Raw genomic sequence first — 16,516 nt, forward strand, 5'->3', positions numbered from 1 at the left:
AGCCGCAGCAGGGCCAGGAGAGCTGCCCGGGCACGCCGCAGCGGCTCCGCCGCCCACGGGGGCTCCCGGTGACGAAGCAGTTTCGCTCAGCACTTCCAGGGTCCCGGGCGCTGCCCGCGGCCGCCGGGGCTGGCAGCGAAGCTCCACGTGAGCGTGGGAAAGGAGCGGGTGTCGGCAGGGTGTCGTGCCCCAGCCGCACACGTGTCTGCCTGCCCACGGTGCTGGGCGCTGCCGGGAGCGGGCACGGGCACCCCGTGGTTCACTCGTGGGCCCTGGGTGCACCGAGCGCGGGTGGGGGGTGCGGGAGCCGGGGGCCGTGCGGGTGCAGAGCTCCCGGGCAGCCGGGGTCTCGCTGCCCGACCCGTGGTGGGGCCGCAGCCGGCTCCGGTGGCCCGGCTGTGCCCAGGCCAGCAGCAGGGCGCCTCTGCCCGCTCCTGGCCTCTGAAGCGTGGTGACCGCGTGGCTCCCGTGGGGCAGAGGGGTCCCGGGGCCCGCCTGGGCGCCGGGCACCCGACGCTCGCTGCAGGGCTCCCCCAGCTCCAGGCCGGGCCCCGTCCCGGGGACGGCGCTTTTAGGGCGCAGAGGGCTGGGGGGAAGGAGCTCGGGGCATCCCCGGCACGGCTCGGCCCGGGGGATTCGGGGGCTGTCACCCCGGGAGCGGCTCGGGGGTGCCCCGGGGCCTCCCGCCGGGGAAGCACCGGGTGGGGCGGGGACGCCCGGGGCCCCCCGTGCGGGCAGAGGTGTGCGGGGGGGGCACGCGTGGCGCCGGCGGGGGGCTGCTGCCGCGGGGGGCTGCGCTGCGAGGCTCCGGGCCGTGGGCGCCGCCGGGTCCCCGGTCTCGGTCCCGGTCCCGGTCCCGTCCCGCCCCCCCCGCGGTGCCGGCGGCTCCGCCCCCTGCGCACGGCCGGGGCGGGGCGGGGCGGGGCGGGGCCGGTTCCGTTCCGCGCCGCCGCCGCCGCAGCGCCGTTGCTGGCGGGCGCCGGGGCCGCCATGTCGGAGCGGGGCGCGGCGGGCCCGGGCCCGGCCACCATCCAGGTCTCCAGGTAACGGCCGCGACCCCCCGGTGCCGCCCGGTGCCGCCGCCCCGCCCGGTGCCGGTGCCCTTGGGCCGCCCTCGGGGGGCTGCGAGAGGCCGGGGGGGGCCGGGCGGGGCCGGGATGCGGCGGGGCGGGGGGGGCGGCGGGGGGCGGCGGGGGGCGGGCCGAGCCCAGCCCAGCCCCGCCCCGCCGGAGGCCGCGCCCCGCCGCCGGTACCGGGCGGTTTCCAGGGCGACGGGCAGGAAGCGGCCGCCACGTGCTGACGTCGCGGGCATCCGGCAGCCGCCGGCCATGGCGGGCGGGGGGGACCGGGGCGGCGGGCGGGGGGGGCCGGGGGGCGGCGGGCCGGGCCCCCCCGCGGCTGAGCGGTGCCTCCGCAGGATCATGCGGCCCGACGACGCCAACGTGGCGGGCAACGTGCACGGCGGCACCGTGCTGAAGATGATCGAGGAGGCGGGGGCCATCATCAGCACCCGGCACTGCAACTCCGGCACCGGGGTGAGCGGGGACGGGGGGGGCGGGGGGGGGCAGGGGGTGCCCCCGCCTGCCGTAAGCTGCGGCTGGGCACCGGGGCTCCGCGGGTGCCCCCTTCCTGCCGCCCCCGTGGCTGCGCGGCCGGAGCAAGGCTCGCGCTGCTCGCGCCATCGCCGAAGGGGAAGCGGGCGGTGGGTGCTGAGCCTCCGCCCGTGGGGTCCCCTGGGCTGCGGGGTCCCGCGATGGAGCGGGGCATGCCCCGTCCTCCTCCTCCTCCTCCTCCCTGGAAGCTCTGACCCCGCTGCTCCGCACCCCCAGGAGCCCTGCGTGGCCGCGCTGGCGCGCGTGGAGCGGACGGACTTCCTCTCCCCCATGTGCATCGGCGAGGTGGCCAACGTCAGCGCCGAGATCACCTACACCTCCAAGCACTCGGTGGAAGTCCAGGTCAACGTGATGTCCGAAAACATTCTGACAGGTAAACGACTCCAGGCGGCACGCTGCTCGGCTCCCTTCGGGGCTCGCAGCCCCCGCGCGTGGGCAGTCAGCCCTACAAGGGCTCGTGCCACGCCGCCCGCCCCGCTCCCGTGGAGACCAGAGCTGTCCCTGTATGGTGTGCGTGGGAGCGGCATCAGGGTCTGCCCCGTGTGCGGCCGTGCCGTGGGCTGGGGCTGCCCCAGCCCAGCCGAGCTCCTTCCCACGCAGGGCTCGGTGAGCAGGGCGGCGCTCCGTGCGGTGCTAGCGCCCGGCGCTGAGCTGTCTGCGGGGCTGCTGCTGGCGTGTCTGGGGGCTCGTGGCTGCCGCACCCTCACCAGAGCTGCGAGCCACCCCTGCGCAGCAGGGACGTGTGGCGATCGGCCCCGGGGCCGTGCCGGCTGGTGCTGCTCGTCCCCAGGGTTATGCTGCAGGGGGATGCGGGCGAGGAGCAGCCCGTGCCCGCCAGGCGGCAGGTTGCTGCTGCAGCGTGCTGGGAGCGGCGGCCGTGACACTAGAGGGCTGCTCTCGCTGCGAGCATCCCTGTGTGCTGCGGCTCTTGCCGGGTGTTTCCGCAGGCCCAGCTGCTGGCAGAAGCCGTGGGACCAAAGCTTGGTCCCGATGCCCCCTGCCGCAGCGCTTGGGGCACCACGGGGACCCCTCGCCATGCGTGGTGGCTGCTGGAGTGCGTGCCGGATTTTCTGTGCTTCCTCCCGGATAAAGAGGGTCTGCATCGAGACGCCCCATTGTGGCTCGGTGCAGCCTGCGCTTTTTTAGGACTCCAGTTTTTCTTTCGAGGAGATCTCGTGGTGTTGTCTCTGGGCGTGGGGGGAAAGGGCAGTCCCGGTTCAGATCCCCTTCTCCCAGCTGCCCACTGCTGGCCATGGGTCTCCTGCCGGTACGAGCGCAGCCGTGTTGGCAACCCCCAGGCTCCTGCGTTGGCTGTGCAGTGCAATCAGGGCTGGGAACACCTCCTAGCCTTCAAAGCTCTGGAGAAATAACTGCTATGAGCAAAGAGCCTGTGCTGAGCCTCATCCCTTATAGCATCGGGCTGGGGCGGACAGCTCTGCTCTTTTTTCTCCGCCCCAGATGAGAGCACTCTGCTTCAGCACAGGGCTTCAGCCCCGCAGGGGTTGTTGCTGAGGGCTGTGGATGTGCTGACTGGTGCTCCTAGCTTGCTGAAGATGAGCAGCTTTCTGCAGAAGCCTTTCCTCTCGTTTTGTCACCTTGCAACCCCCGGAGTGCCGGGGAGGAGACGAGCTTCCAGCATCGTGCGCAGTCTCTTCAGCCCTGGCTCTCCCTGGAGTTGGCTCAGGCTCCTTCTCTTAAGTCCCGAGAAGGAAATGGAGGAACTGAACCAAAACCAGCAGCCAGAAGTCGTTGAATGGTGTCTGCTTTCTCTTTCGTTTCCCACCTCCCTGTTTTAGATCGCCAGTTCCGAGAAGCAGCGCAGTGTGTGCAGGGCAAAGAGCGCGGCTTCCCGGAATGGCCGGGCGGGGGGCACGGGGGGGCTCCTCCAGCACCCGTGGGTGGGAGCACGCGTCCGAGGGCCGCCGGGACACGGAGCACCCGCGGGCACCGGGCAGCGCGCTGGGAAGGGGCGGCACAGCGCTGCAGGCCTGTTGTGGTGCGGCTGATGAGTTTTGTTCAAAATCGGAATAATTTAGCGCACGCGGCTGGCTGGGAGCTGACAAAAGCCCTTCCCTGCGGTTGCCGTGGTTACTGGCTGGGCTCCTCGGGGTGCCTTTGCCGGGGTGTGCCGTGACAGCCGCTCCGGCAGCACCGTGTTCCCAGGGCCGCCGCGCTCACGCTGCCCTCCCTCTGCCAGGGGCCAAGAAGGTGACGAACAAGGCGACGCTGTGGTACGTGCCGCTGTCCCTGAAGAACGTGAACAAGGTGGTCGAGGTGCCGCCCATCCAGGTAGGGCTGGGTGCCAGCATTGGGCGGGGGCAGAGCCAGCGCAGCCCTGTCCCCTCTGCTGGTGGGAGCGGGGCCCCCGCTGGCACACGGGGCCTTGTCCTGGGGGAGGGACGTTGGTGGAGGCATCGGAGCCATGTTGGGGCAGAACGGCGTGACACGTGCGCGTCCCCAGCCGGGACAGCGCTGCTCAGCTGCCCTCCATAGCTCCGCAGGGAGGTGCGTGCGGTATGAGCGGTGCCGTGTCCCACACCTGCTCCCAGCTGCAGCATGGGGCTGCCTCCGGCTGCGCGGTGCCGCTGCTGGGAGCCTGCCCGGCGACCCCGGCACGTGTGGGGCTGGGGGGCTTGGGTCTGCTAACGGGCACCCGGCCGCTGCCCATGGCCAGGGAGCGCAGCGGGTGCAACGAGCGTGCTTTTCCTTCCAGTACGCGCGGAAGGAGCAGGAGGATGAGGGGAGGAAGCGCTATGAAGAGCAAAAGCTGGATCGGCTGGAAACCAAGCAAAGGAACGGCGATGTGATCATGCCAGTGATCAACCCAGGTAACGCAGCCACTGCTGGCAGCACCTGTCCTCGGGCCGTGTCTCCGTTCTTCCTGCAGGATCTGTCTTGGCTAAAGGAAGGTGGAAAGCATCTTTTAGTTTCCTGAGTTTTCTGCTGCTGATATGCCTGAGGAGGAGGCGTTCTTCGGGCATTTGCAGTCCAGAGCAGGCAGCTCCTCCAGGCCATGTGGTCGAGCGGGGAGGCAGAGGGACGAGCCTGGGCACAAAACTAGAGCATCCGGCTGCAGCCGGGCTTCTGGAGCTCGCTTTAACAGAACCAGCTCTGCTGTGCTGCCTGCGTGCGCTCAGAGAGCTGCAGGAGCCACGGCTCAGGCCATCGTCCTGGCTCGGTGGTGCCGCAGCTACCAGGGACCCCAAAAGCGTTTCTCGCAGAACTCGAATACCCGCACCGTTAGTGCCCGTGGGGTCAGGATGTCAGCTTCTTAGAATGCCAAATGTGCCTGGCTGCACATGGATGCGTGGGGACTGAACTGGGTCACCTCCGTGGTAATACACAATGAAAGCTGCTTAAATACCTTTTTTCCTTTGCTCTCCCTGCTCACAGATAGACAGACAAAAGGTAAGGCTGGGGGCACGCTGGGTGGCGGGTGCTGCCGCAGGGAGCATCCCTGCTGCTGTACAGCAGTACGTGCCGCTACCTGGGGGGGTGGGAGCAGAGACGTTGAAGCTGAGCAGAAAGCATGGTCCCCTTGAGACACTGCCAAACGCACACGGGTGAACAGGCCGGGTTTGGGAAACTTAGCTTCAGTTCGCGCAGTCGGTGACCGGAGGAGGAAAACCTTGCAGGCACCCTTGCGTTCAGTTAACTCCGGTTTGCTTTCAGGCTCCTGTTAACTTTGAAACAAAAAAGAAACTGAGCTTGAATAAAATTCATAGGCAAATAGCAGAGAGGTGGCGGTCCATTATGTGTTCAGTAGCCTGTGCGTTCAGGGCTTCTCAGGACTGATGTAGGTGTTTTGTCCTGGCTTGGAAGCACTTCAGTTTGCAGAAGCTGGCACAGCATCTTCCCCAGGGCGTGTGGGACGCTGCCATGGGTGGGCTGGCAGGCACCCGCCGCGCTGCGCTAACCCCTCCGCGTCTCTCTGTGAGCAGAGCCGCACACCGTGGGCTACAGCCAGTCCAGCCTGATCCACCTGGTGGGCCCGTCGGACTGCACGCTGCTCGGCTTCGTCCACGGAGGTGAGTGAGCGGCACGGCCGAGCCCTGGCACGGGGAAGGGGAGGCGGCCGCATCCCGGGGTGTCCGCTCAGCGCCGCCCCGGCCCTGCAGCTGGCGGGGTTTAGGCACCCGGCCTCCTGCCCACAGCAAACACACTGCATGGCCGAATTTGAAGACCAGCAGCACGCCAAATCGGGTTATTTGGGGCGTAAGCAAGTGCTGCAGCAGGTGAAGCACCCTTTTGGTGAAGCACCCTGTCTGCCAGGAGTGAAGCGCTGCGCCTCCTGGGCTGCGGCAGCGCTGCCAGGTGCTCCTCTGCACGTCGCTTCAGCACGTGCGTGCTTTGCAGCTGATACCTGGATCCCGTGTTTGGTGACAATTATAATGCACCATTTACTTCATTTTTAGCGTTTTGTGCTTGCAATCCCTAAGCAGTGTCTGATGGCACTGCGCGTGGTAAGCGGCTCAGAGAGCCAGGAACGAGCCCCTGGGAGCATGGAGAATGGTAAATGGAGTAACAGGGTGAGGATAATTGGGGAGTGCAATTTTCTCATTACCTACAAAGGACTGTCTGCGTGTGTCTGAAACAAAATGAGCAGAGCTTTCAGCGCAGCAGTAATGGATTACTGCACCTGAAGCAGCATTTTTTATCTGTGCTGGTTACAGATGCAGTGATCTTCAGTACAGGGTGAGCATGTGAAACTTCTTTTTTTTTTTTTAAATGAAAAAAAACGCCACATCTTATCAAAAATGGAGCAAGTGCAGACTGCACAGGCTTTTGGCCACACGAATCTTTTCAGATGGAAAACTTGTGCTGCTCCTTGCCAGCAGCTGGTGTGTCCCCCGGGCCCACCGGCGGCTTTGGGGGCTGGCGGGGAGCAAACCCCAGGGCTGGCCCCCAGGGGATCCCTGCAGCCCGCTGCTGAGCAGAGCGAGCCTGGTGGCTCCAGCATCTGCAGCAGGTAGGTGCAATCGTACCTGGTTCAGCAGTGCCCTGAGAAGGCACAGACTGAGCAGTCAGACCAGCAGTGGGGCAGGGGCCGTGGCCCCGTGCGGGCGGCTGCTGCTGCTGGGCACCGCGCGGGGAAGCACCCACGGCACCTGCGGCGCTGGCAGCCCAGGCACGGGGACGTGTTTGTCTCCCCTTCCGAAGAACAGAGCTGAGATGCCACCAAACTTCAAGGTGTAATTAGCAGCTGTGAGGCCTAATTAGCACAAGGCAACAGATGCGGTAAGAATAGCGGCACTGGCACCACGCTCTATTTTGAGCGTGGCGCGAGTCACAGGATCCTGGAAAAATCCCACCAAAGCTGCGGGACGATGTCCGCCGTGAGGACGCAGCGCTAGGCCTGTGCTAGGCTCCCGCACCAGTCACCCGTGCCCAGGCACCTGCTCAAAAATACTTAAATCATCACGAGCGCACAACATTTTTCTGTTTTTGTGCTTGTCAGGCACCCCAAGCAGCCGGGCTGTTCGCAGTGGCAGTGCGGGGGGACGTGGGTTTCCCCCCGCTGCGTGCCCGGGGCAGTGGGGACAGCTCCCGGCCGTCCCTCGCCATCCTCAGCGCTCGTGGCAGGAAACGTGAGGGGTCCATCGCAGAGCGTGCTGCTGCGGCAGGAAAATAAAACGCGCAGCGTGGTGGGCAAACCAGCAGAGGCACGGCCTGGGGGGGTCCGGGAACGAGCAAATGCCGCCTCCTCCCCGGGGCCTGGTGGCCATAAAAATGGGCGGTTGCCATGGCAACTCCCCGCTCCCCTTGGGGCCGCCGCCATCCAGGTCGGTGGAGGCGCGCGGGGCTCGTGCTGGCTGCTGCGGGGGGCCGGGGCATCGCCCCTCGCCTGCCTTCGGGAGGGGCGGCTCCCATTTATTTATATATATCTGTATTAAGGAAACGCTGTTAAAAATAGAGCCTTCAAAGATAGTCAACGCACTGCCGCTGTTTTCAAGATCCGCAGGCAGTTAAATGTTGCATTCAGAAATATCTCTGCCACCAGATGTTGAGACTCATTTTCAGAGCCAGAGAGGGCTCTGCCTATGTTTAAAATAAGCCCAGGGAACTGACATAGCCAGACCGTTAAATCCTACAATTTTGTTGCCATCTTTCAAATTGCAAATCTCGAATTATAAATACTGAGTGTAAAAATTACTGCAATTTGCAGGAGTAATTTCCTCGGGGCTGGCAGCTCCGACGCGTGCGGTGAGGGGGGGCCTGGCGAGGGGCGAGCTGCCTGGGCAGGACGGGGGTCCTGAGCCGGGCGTGCAGGAGGCACAGGGCTGTGCAGGCCAGGCACGAGATCCCTTTGCTTAGCAGGAACAGACAGGCTTCTCAGAGGAAGCCTTTCAGGCTTTGTAGTCTTTACGCTCCAAAATAAACGCTGTAGCTCTCGAATCCTCAGCCCTGGGCTGGTGCTGGCGGCCGTCGGCACCGGGCCAGGGAGCCACAGCTCTGCCTCCTCCCGCAGGGGTCACCATGAAGCTGATGGACGAAGTTGCCGGGATCGTGGCTGCCCGCCACTGCAAGACCAACATCGTCACCGCCTCCGTGGACGCCATCAACTTCCACGAGAAGATCAAGAAAGGTCAGGGGGGTGCGGGGGGTGTGCGCAGCGGGGTCTCTGCCGGCCGCACGCCGCAGGGGAACGCCGTCCCGGTGAGCCTCGTGTGGCGCTCAGCTGCCCATGGGCCGGGTCCTGGTAAAGCACAAAAGAGCAGAACTCTGCAGCATCCCCTGCGCTGATGCAGAGACACCTGGGGCAGGTGGCACCCGGTGCCTGGAACACGTTATTGGGCATCGAATTAATCTAGGGTGCCCAAAACTGAGTGGTGCTGGTGCGCGAGGAGCATCGCTGGGGCAGCCCCTGTGGGTAACGCTGGCGGCTGCGGCCTGGGGCCGAGCCCTGCCAGGGGCATCGCGGGTCCCCCGTGGGCACGCTCAGGGTCCCGTGGGCCCTGCCTGCATGTGGCGAGCTTTCCGCTCACAGTTGCGGCCGCGGTGCCCTCGTGGGTGAACCACCCCTCTCCGCTCCGCAGGTAGCGTTATCACCATCTCGGGGCGCATGACCTTCACGAGCAATAAGTCCATGGAAATTGAAGTCTTTGTGGATGCTGACCCTTTTGTGGATGAGCCGCAGGAGCGATACCGTGCCGTCAGCGCGTTCTTCACCTACGTGTCCCTGAGCAAGGAGGGGAAGACCCTGCCCGTCCCTCAGCTGCTGGTAAGAGCTCGCTTGGTGCACGCACAGCCCCGTGCTGCTCAGGCTTCTGAGCACAAATGTTCTGCTCTTTGCTGCAAGCAGGGGAGGTTTCAGGCTTCCTGTTTATTAAACACTGAATATTTTACATACTTGGGCTTTTCATGTGATGCCCTCAGGGCTTTGTTGTCCAACAAAACCTCTTCCTCTGAATTGTTCAGCAGAAAAACATGAGCATAAATGAACCTCGCCAAGCCAGGCTTCGGGGTTGTTTTTTGTTTTTTAATTTCTTCTGGCTGAAAACTGCCAGCAAAGAGATCGTTTTTCCTTTCTCACAACTGAGGAAAATCTGTCGCTGGAGCTTCACGGCTTTCTCCCTCCCCACGGTGACCTGATAGGTGCCCGCAGCCCCCGGCCCCGCCGCCCTCCTCCCGCTCCCGGCTCCCGGATGCCGGCGGCGCTGCGCTGACGCAGCGCTGATGGCAGGGAGTTGTTTCTTGATTAATATTTCATGCCGAGTAGGTCTCCTTCTGTTCCGTGCTCTGTGGCATTTTGGAGTATTTTGTGGGCTAATTATACATTAGCCATCCAAGCTGCATTCCACGGAGCCGTTTTCCATCCCCGCTTCCTGCGGCAGGCGGCGCGGTGCCTCCTGCGCGCTGTGGGACGCGCGGCGCTGCCCGACGGCCGCTGGCTGGGGCTGGCTCCGACCCCACACGGCGCTGGCCAGGCCGGCAGCACCGCGGCTCCACCACCACGGTGCGAGTGCTGCCGCGGGGCTGCCAGTGCTCGAGGGCAGGATCTGGCCCGCTGCCCGGCAGGTTTCCCACCAGGCGCTCGTGTCCGAACGCTCGCGTCCAACCCGTGCGCTGCCTCTGGCTCCGGCCCCAGCTGAAGTTGAACTTGGGAGATCTCTTTCTAAATTTCTGAGTAATTTAGGGAATGCGTGTTACTGGATTGAAGTGTGCTGCTAGCTATTAGTCTGTTCCTGTGAATATGTCCTGGTGGGGTTGGGTGGCACCGCAGCAGTGCAGGGCTCCTGGTGTCCTTCCTCGCAGGCAGGAGCTGAGCCGTGGGGAGCCTGGGCGTGAGACGAGGTTGTGCTTGTCCCTAACGGGGGTGCTGCCGGCTCCGTTATGCTCGGGCTGGGTTTCTCTGAGTGATGTCCTGAATTAAAGAGGTCGCTGGACTGAGGCAGCCACGGCACCATGGTCACGGGCAGCCCATGGTGTGGCAGCATGGCCATGCAGGGAGCAGGGGTCGCTTTTCTGTAGGGGTTTGACATCAGGGTGAGCCAAGTTTTCAGCTGTGATTGCGTTGCCTGTCCGAGCAGGCAGTCCAGGCAGAGCAGACAGAGTTGCATCTTCTTGCTGGCAGTAATTTAATTATTAATCTCTATTGTCCCAGTGGAGCTTAAAGTAATGCATCTTTAACGAGCTCTCAGAGGGAGCCGCGCTGTGTGCAGCGATGGCATTTCTTTTTTCTCTCTGCTGCGAGCTAACCTGAAGGGCATCCATGCTGGGGGCTCAGTGGCTGGCGGGGTGGGGGCCGCTTGGGGCCCCCCGCCCAGGGCACGTGGCTGCAGGGCTCGGGGTGAGCGGCAGCACGGGGCCGGCAGCCCGGGGCCGCAGCTTCTGGGAGCGCGACGCGGTGCAGTGCTGGTGGTGAGGGTGCGACCTCGGGGCTGCCTTGCCGCAAGTGCCTTGCGGTAACCCTGCGTCATCTCCGGGTGCGGGAGCGTCCCTTGGCTGTGAAAGGAGCTCCCGCACCCGAGTGGCGTCCAGAGGCTACGGATGGCCTGGGGCAGAGGGGATAGAACACGGTGCAAGGCTGATGTGGGACAGTGTGGAACTGTCGCAGCGAGGGGCCGTGAGGTGAGGGTGGTGCCCATCGTGGGCAGCGGGAGCAGCCGGCGGCGCCCAGGACGTGGCCAGGCTCCATCCGGCACCTCCCACGGACGGTGCTGTGGGCGCCGCCGACAGCTGGAAGGGAACTGAACTTATTGATCGAACAAAGTCCGTGTAAACTTGCCCACGCATCAGATCTGCCCGTTCAGATCCTAATTAAGCTAATGTTCATGGCTTTGCTTTCTTTCGGTTACTGCCAGACGGAAACCGAGGACGAGAAGAGGCGCTTTGAGGAAGGGAAGGGGAGATACCTCCAAACAAAAGCCAAGAGACAGGCGCAGATGCAGCAGGCTGCCCAGCACTGATCTCCGACCCGGACCAAAGCGCTCGCAGGAGAGCCGCGCGCTGCTCAAGTATTCACTCGGCCAAACCTCCAAGTTCCCATTCGTGTTGTGTTACGTGTGCGGGGCCTCGTGCGCTGCCGCTGCGCCGTGCCGTGCCGCAGGAGCGGGCTCGAGCAGAGCCGGTGTTCTGGGTGCGCCGCAGCCTGGCCCGCGGTGCCGCAGCGATGCCACCAGCGAGCTGCTGCTGGGTTTACCGCCCTCGCCCCGTGTATTAAACAGCTTAAATGCTCCAGAAAGCCTCTGGGATCTGCCTGGCTCTCGGGAGCGTTTGCGTCGGTTTGTCAGTGAGCCCCAGAGCCCTGGTTTGGGGGTTTAATCCCCTCAGTGAAACTCCTGCCCGCACTGCAGTGGCGCGCACGCACGTGGCAGCACAAGGGGCGCACGAGGCCCCGAGTCTTTGTGAAGCTGTGTTAAACTTACAGTATGTCCTAAAAATGTACACCAAAGCTTATTTATGATACTTGCGACTATAAATGCGACCGAGTATTGTATTGAATGTCTCAGCCCCTTCCATTGACAGCCCTAGGTAGTATCTCCGTGCGCATCTAAGTTATTTGAGGAATACTGTGACATAAATAAAGTCTGTCATCTCTGACTGAAATAAAGGGGGTGTCGCTTTTTTCCCGAAGCGGCGGCACGGCTGGCTTAAGAGCTTATTCCAAACCCTCGCTCTGAGCTGCAGCGGCGCCGGCTGCCGAGGGCGTTCAGCTCCGTGCTGACATTTCCCCGCTCCCCGTAATCCCCGGGGGGGCTCGCAGCCCCCTGCCTCTGCCCTGGGGGGGGGTGGACCCCCGGGCCGGCTCCCCTTTGTCTCCCCAAGGGGGCCGCGGGGCCGGAGCCGCTGCCTGCGCCGGGCGGGGGGTCCGGGGGTGGCCTCGCAGGACGCCGGTGGCAAAACCGGGCAGGGGGCTGCGGCCCCCGGGGAGGGGGAGCTGGGGGGGTTGGGGGGCGTCCAACGGACAGGGTGCAGGGACGAAGCCGCCGTCGCCGCGCCCGTCCCCGTGGCTGTCCCCGGGGGTGCCGCGGGGGATGCTCGGGGGGGCGGGGGCCGGGGTCCGCTCCCGCTCCCGCTCCCGTGCCCGTGCCCGTGCCGGCGCGGCGGGCGGTGCCGAGACATGCGCTGTGCCGCCCGCCGCGGCCCCGGCTGGGCGCTCGGCGCGGCGCGGCGCGGCTCGGTGCGGGAGGCAGCCCCGCGGCGGGGCACGGCGCCGCGGAACCGGGCGGAACCGGGCGGAACCGGGCGGAACCGGGCGGCGCTGCGCCCGCGGCGGGCAGGTAGGGGCGGGGCGGCACCGGCACCGGCACCGGCGGCGTCCTTCTGCCGCCGGGCTGCCCCCGCCGTCGGGCAACCGGGGGCGCGGTGCGCAGGAGCCGCGCCGGGGAGCGCGGGGCGCCGCTCCGGTACCGGGCGGGACCGGCGGGGCCGCGGGCGGGCGAGGGGCAGCGGGAGCCGGGGCCGGGGGGGGGCGGCGCCGGCGCCCCTCGGGCAGCCCCCGGGGAGGCAGCTCCGGCTCTGCCCGACGGCGCCTCCCGGCTCCGGGGCGCCCGGGGAGGCCGAGCCCCGCGGGCGGAGCGGGGCGGCGGGGGCGAGCGCGGGGCTTCGGGCCGTGGAGCCGCCGCCGAGGACGGGCCGTCCGCGGGGGGTCCCGCACGGCGGGGGCCGCCGAGCCCCCGGGGCGCTTCGCGCTGCCTCCCCCGCAGCCCGGCGCCTCCCGAGACGCGCGGCGGGGGGCTGCGGGGGGCCGGGGTTACGTAAGAGCGGGTCTCTCCCCCTCCTCCGCCTCCTCTTCCCTCCTCCTCTCTGCCCCCCGCGCCGCGCAGCGCCCCGGGGGCAGCCCCACGCGGGGTCTGTCTCTCGCGGAGGAGCAGCCCCTGCGCAGCCCGCACGGCCGGAGCCCCGGGGAAGCTCCCCGCATCCGGGGTGTCCGGGAGCTTCCCCGGGGCACCGTCCGCGTGGGCCGTGGGCTTCCCTCGGCAGCACAGCAGGCTCCGGAGGCTGTTTTTCCTGTAGTTATTTTTAAGAAAGAAAATCCTCGTCTTTTAATGGGAAGCCCAGAATAGCTCCTGGCGTTTGGCAGCCGTGTGATGTGGCTCGTGGGTGCTGTGCGGGGCTGTGCCCCGTGGGCAGACCCCGCAGGAGGGGTCCCTGACCCCCGAGCATCTCGCTGGCCGGCACGGCACGGGGCTGTGGGCAGCTTCCCGCTCCAGGGGCGAGGAGGTTGTGTCGGCAGCGCCGTGGCTGCCAGCTTGCTGCTTCTTCCCGAGGAGTCTAATTACAGCTGCGAGACTGCGGTGCCTCCTCTCCACCTGCTAACGTGCCCGTGCCGGAGGCCCTCAGGCACATCCTTGGTGGGGAACGGCCCTCGGGCGAGCGTGCGTGGGGACGCGGCGGCACCACGGGGCACCCGTGGGGTGCTGACAGCCTGCGCTTGCTTGCAGGTGCTGGGCTCGGCGGCGCCCCAACCAGCCTCGATGGACCGTGGTGCGCCCTAGGATGCCTGCGGCTGCGGCCCCGCAGCGCCTCGCCAATGGTGCCGCGTCCCTCCACCATGCGTGATGAGCAGCGGCTGCCCGGCAGTGCGGTAGCCTGGCTGGCGTGCGCTGGGGTCTCGCTGCTCGCCAACGCCTGGGGCATCCTCAGCATCAGCGCCAAGCAGAAGAAGTGGAAGCCGCTGGAGTTCCTGCTGTGCTCCCTGGCCGGGACCCACATCCTCAACACCGCCATCCCCATCACCACGTACGCGGTGGTGCAGCTCCGGCGGCGGCGCTCGGGTTATGAGTGGAACGAGGGCCTCTGCAAGGTCTTCGTCTCCACCTTCTACACCCTCACGCTGGTCACCTGCTTCTCCGTCACCTCCCTCTCCTACCACCGCATGTGGATGGTCCGCTGGCCCGTCAACTACAGGTACCGCGGCTTTGCCTGCCCTGTGCTGCGTCCCCAGGCACGCTTCAGTGGCTGTGCCAGCACCTGGGGAGGGGCTGAGAGCCCTGGCACGCAGGCCTCACTGTGCTGAGCATGTCGGGGGCTCTGCCCCCTCTCCCCAGGCTGAGCAACACCAGGAAGCAAGCTGTTCACACTGTGATGGGGATTTGGATGGTCTCCTTCATCCTCTCCACGCTGCCGGCAGTAGGGTGGCATGACACCACCGAGCGCTTCTACGCCAGGGATTGCCGCTTCGTCGTGACGGAGATCGGCCTGGGCTTCGGCGTCTGCTTCCTGCTCCTCATCGGGGGCAGCATGGCTGTGGGCGCCGTCTGCATTGCCATCGCCCTCTTCCACACCGTCTGGGGACGGCGGGGCCCCGACGCCAGCAGGAACCGCTTCCATGTGCCCACCATCGTGGTGGAGGATGCCCAGGGCAAGCGGCGCTCCTCCATCGACGGCTCCGAGCCCATCAAGACCTCCTTGCAGATCACCTACCTGGTCACCGTCATCGTCCTCATCTACGACGTCCTAATGGGCTTCCCGGTGCTGGTGAGTGCCACGGGGACGGGGCGGGGGCGCGTGGGGGCCGCTGGTGACGTGCCGGTGCCGCAGGTGGTGAGCGCCGCCAGCCTGCGCTCGGACGCCTCCTCTGACTGGATGGTGCTGTGCCTCATCTGGTGCTCGCTGGCACAGTCCCTGCTCCTGCCCCTCTTCCTCTGGGCCTGTGAGCGCTACCGTGCCGACCCGCGCACCGTCTGCGAGAAGTGCCGCGCCGTCCTGGCCAGCGACGACGGGGATGAAGGTGGGGTGCGTGGCGGGGAGGGGCGCATGCTGGGGACAGGGGTTGCCCAAAATGACAGCGGACCCGTTCCTGACAGAAAGCAGCCTGGAGGGTGCTGCGGCTGGCGAGCTGGTGTATGACCGCCCCTACGAGTATGGCTGCGCGGCCGAGGTCCTGGCGCTGGACCCTGTCGCCACGCGTGACTTCTCGGCGCTGGAGCGGGGCCTGCCCCCAGTGAGCCCCGCCAGGACGGAGCCGGGGGACCGCATGCAGTACCTGCAGGTAAGGGGCTGCCCGCGGGCGGGGCGGCGGGGCCGCAGCACCCGGCACTGACGGCGCTGCCCCGCAGGTGCCCCCGCTGCGGCGGTTCTCCCACGACGAGACGGACCTGTGGACCAGCAGCCAGGTCGCAGCCTACCTGCAGTGCTGGGGGGCTGGCGGGGAGGCGGCGGGGCTGGCAAGGCTCCTGGCCCCCCGCCACGACCGGCCCCACCATGGCTTCATCCCCTGCCCCGAGGAGCAGCTCGCCTACCGCCACCGGCGCCGCTCCGCCGACAGCCTGGCCTCCCTGCTGCACGTCCCCGGAGAGGGCCTGTGCCTGGCTGACCTCCGTGGCCTTGGTGGCGAGGAAGGGGCCGCCGGGAGCCCGGGGCGCTCGGCCTCGGTGGCCCTGCTGCCTGTGGCCGCACCGCAGCAGGCCGGCCTGCTGTCTGCCTTCCCGCTGGCCACCCTCCAGCATGAGCCCCGGGCACTGCCGGGCCCGCCGGGTGCCCTCGCTGTCCCCGGGCCGCGGCTGGCCCCCGAGGACCCGGCGCGGCTCTTCGCCCCGCGGCCCGCCGAGTGCTGCGGGGGCCGGGCGCTGCGGCCAGGCCTCGGGGACGGCGGCCGGGGCAGCAGCAGCAGCCTCCTCAGCTCGCCATCAGCCTCCTCGGGGTACGTCACGTTCCTCTCAGGGTCCATCGGATCGGCCTCGTAGGGCCTGGACAGGACAGGACGGGACGGGACGGGACAGGATGGCCGTTACTGGACAGAGTGGGCTGGGCGTTATGGCACAGAACAGGACTGAACAGCACGGGACAGAACGGGCCGTGCCGTGCGTTACAGGCTGTGCGTTACGGGACAGAACGGGCCGTGCTGTGTGTTACAGGCTGTGCGTTACGGGACAGAACGGGCCGTGCCGTGCGTTACGGGCCGTGCGTTACGGGACAGAACGGGCCGTGCTGTGTGTTACAGGCTGTGCGTTACGGGACAGAACGGGCCGTGCTGTGTGTTACGGGCCGTGCGTTACGGGACAGAACGGGCCGTGCTGTGTGTTACGGGCCGTGCGTGACAGGACAGAACGGGCCGTGCCGTGTGTTACGGGCCGTGCGTTACGGGCCAGGACACGCCCTGCCCGCTGCACGCCTGGCAGCCCCGGTGCAGCCCCCCCGCAGCCCGGTGCAGGCGGGTCCCGAGGGTCGCCCCGGTCCGCTCGCCGCCCCACGGACTGCTCTACCGGACGCTTTTTTAAATTTTATTTTCCAGTTTTCAATAAAAAACCACGCGCAGAGCTGCGGGCTGTGAGGGGCGGGGCGGGGCGGGGCGGGGGGCTCGGCCACGCCCACCGGGCCGTGCAGGCTCCGCCCCGGCGAGGGCCGGAAGCGCTCTCGCGAGAGCGGCGCCGTTGCCCGGGCGACGGCGGCGGGGCGGGGCGGGGCTCTCGCGAGAGGCGCGCGGTGCGCGCGCGGCCGTTGCCCGGGCGACGCGG

General features: G+C 66.9%; 2 protein-coding genes across 6 annotated transcripts; both read left to right on the forward strand.

Annotated features, from left to right (window-relative positions):
* The first annotated feature begins 887 nt into the window (after nucleotides 1-887).
* Nucleotides 888-11,667, forward strand: ACOT7 (acyl-CoA thioesterase 7). Of its 2 annotated transcripts, XM_083802793.1 has the most exons (10): nucleotides 888-1,043; nucleotides 1,418-1,535; nucleotides 1,830-1,986; nucleotides 3,811-3,902; nucleotides 4,327-4,441; nucleotides 5,007-5,021; nucleotides 5,555-5,641; nucleotides 8,083-8,199; nucleotides 8,651-8,835; nucleotides 10,919-11,667. In XM_083802793.1, exons 1-10 carry the CDS (start codon nucleotides 991-993, stop codon nucleotides 11,021-11,023), a joined length of 1,044 nt encoding a protein of 347 aa, XP_083658919.1. In that variant the 5' UTR covers nucleotides 888-990; the 3' UTR covers nucleotides 11,024-11,667. The 2 variants fall into 2 exon arrangements, with proteins under 2 accessions (XP_083658919.1, XP_083658920.1); XM_083802794.1 differs by lacking the exon at nucleotides 5,007-5,021.
* A 518-nt stretch (nucleotides 11,668-12,185) lies between these two features.
* On the forward strand, nucleotides 12,186-16,318 carry GPR153 (G protein-coupled receptor 153). Of its 4 annotated transcripts, none has more exons than XM_083802847.1 (6): nucleotides 12,186-12,337; nucleotides 13,502-13,967; nucleotides 14,108-14,537; nucleotides 14,601-14,790; nucleotides 14,867-15,051; nucleotides 15,119-16,318. In XM_083802847.1, the coding sequence occupies exons 2-6, from the start codon at nucleotides 13,591-13,593 to the stop codon at nucleotides 15,743-15,745; spliced, it is 1,809 nt and encodes a 602-aa protein (XP_083658973.1). In that variant the 5' UTR covers nucleotides 12,186-12,337; nucleotides 13,502-13,590; the 3' UTR covers nucleotides 15,746-16,318. The 4 variants fall into 4 exon arrangements, with proteins under 4 accessions (XP_083658973.1, XP_083658976.1, XP_083658975.1 ...); XM_083802850.1 differs by having other exon boundaries at nucleotides 14,682-14,790; XM_083802849.1 differs by lacking the exon at nucleotides 12,186-12,337 and adding an exon at nucleotides 12,344-12,463.
* The last annotated feature ends 198 nt before the right edge of the window (nucleotides 16,319-16,516 follow it).

This window comes from Anser anser, assembly GCF_964211835.1.
Source record: "Anser anser genome assembly, chromosome: 17".
Lineage (NCBI taxonomy): Eukaryota > Metazoa > Chordata > Aves > Anseriformes > Anatidae > Anser > Anser anser.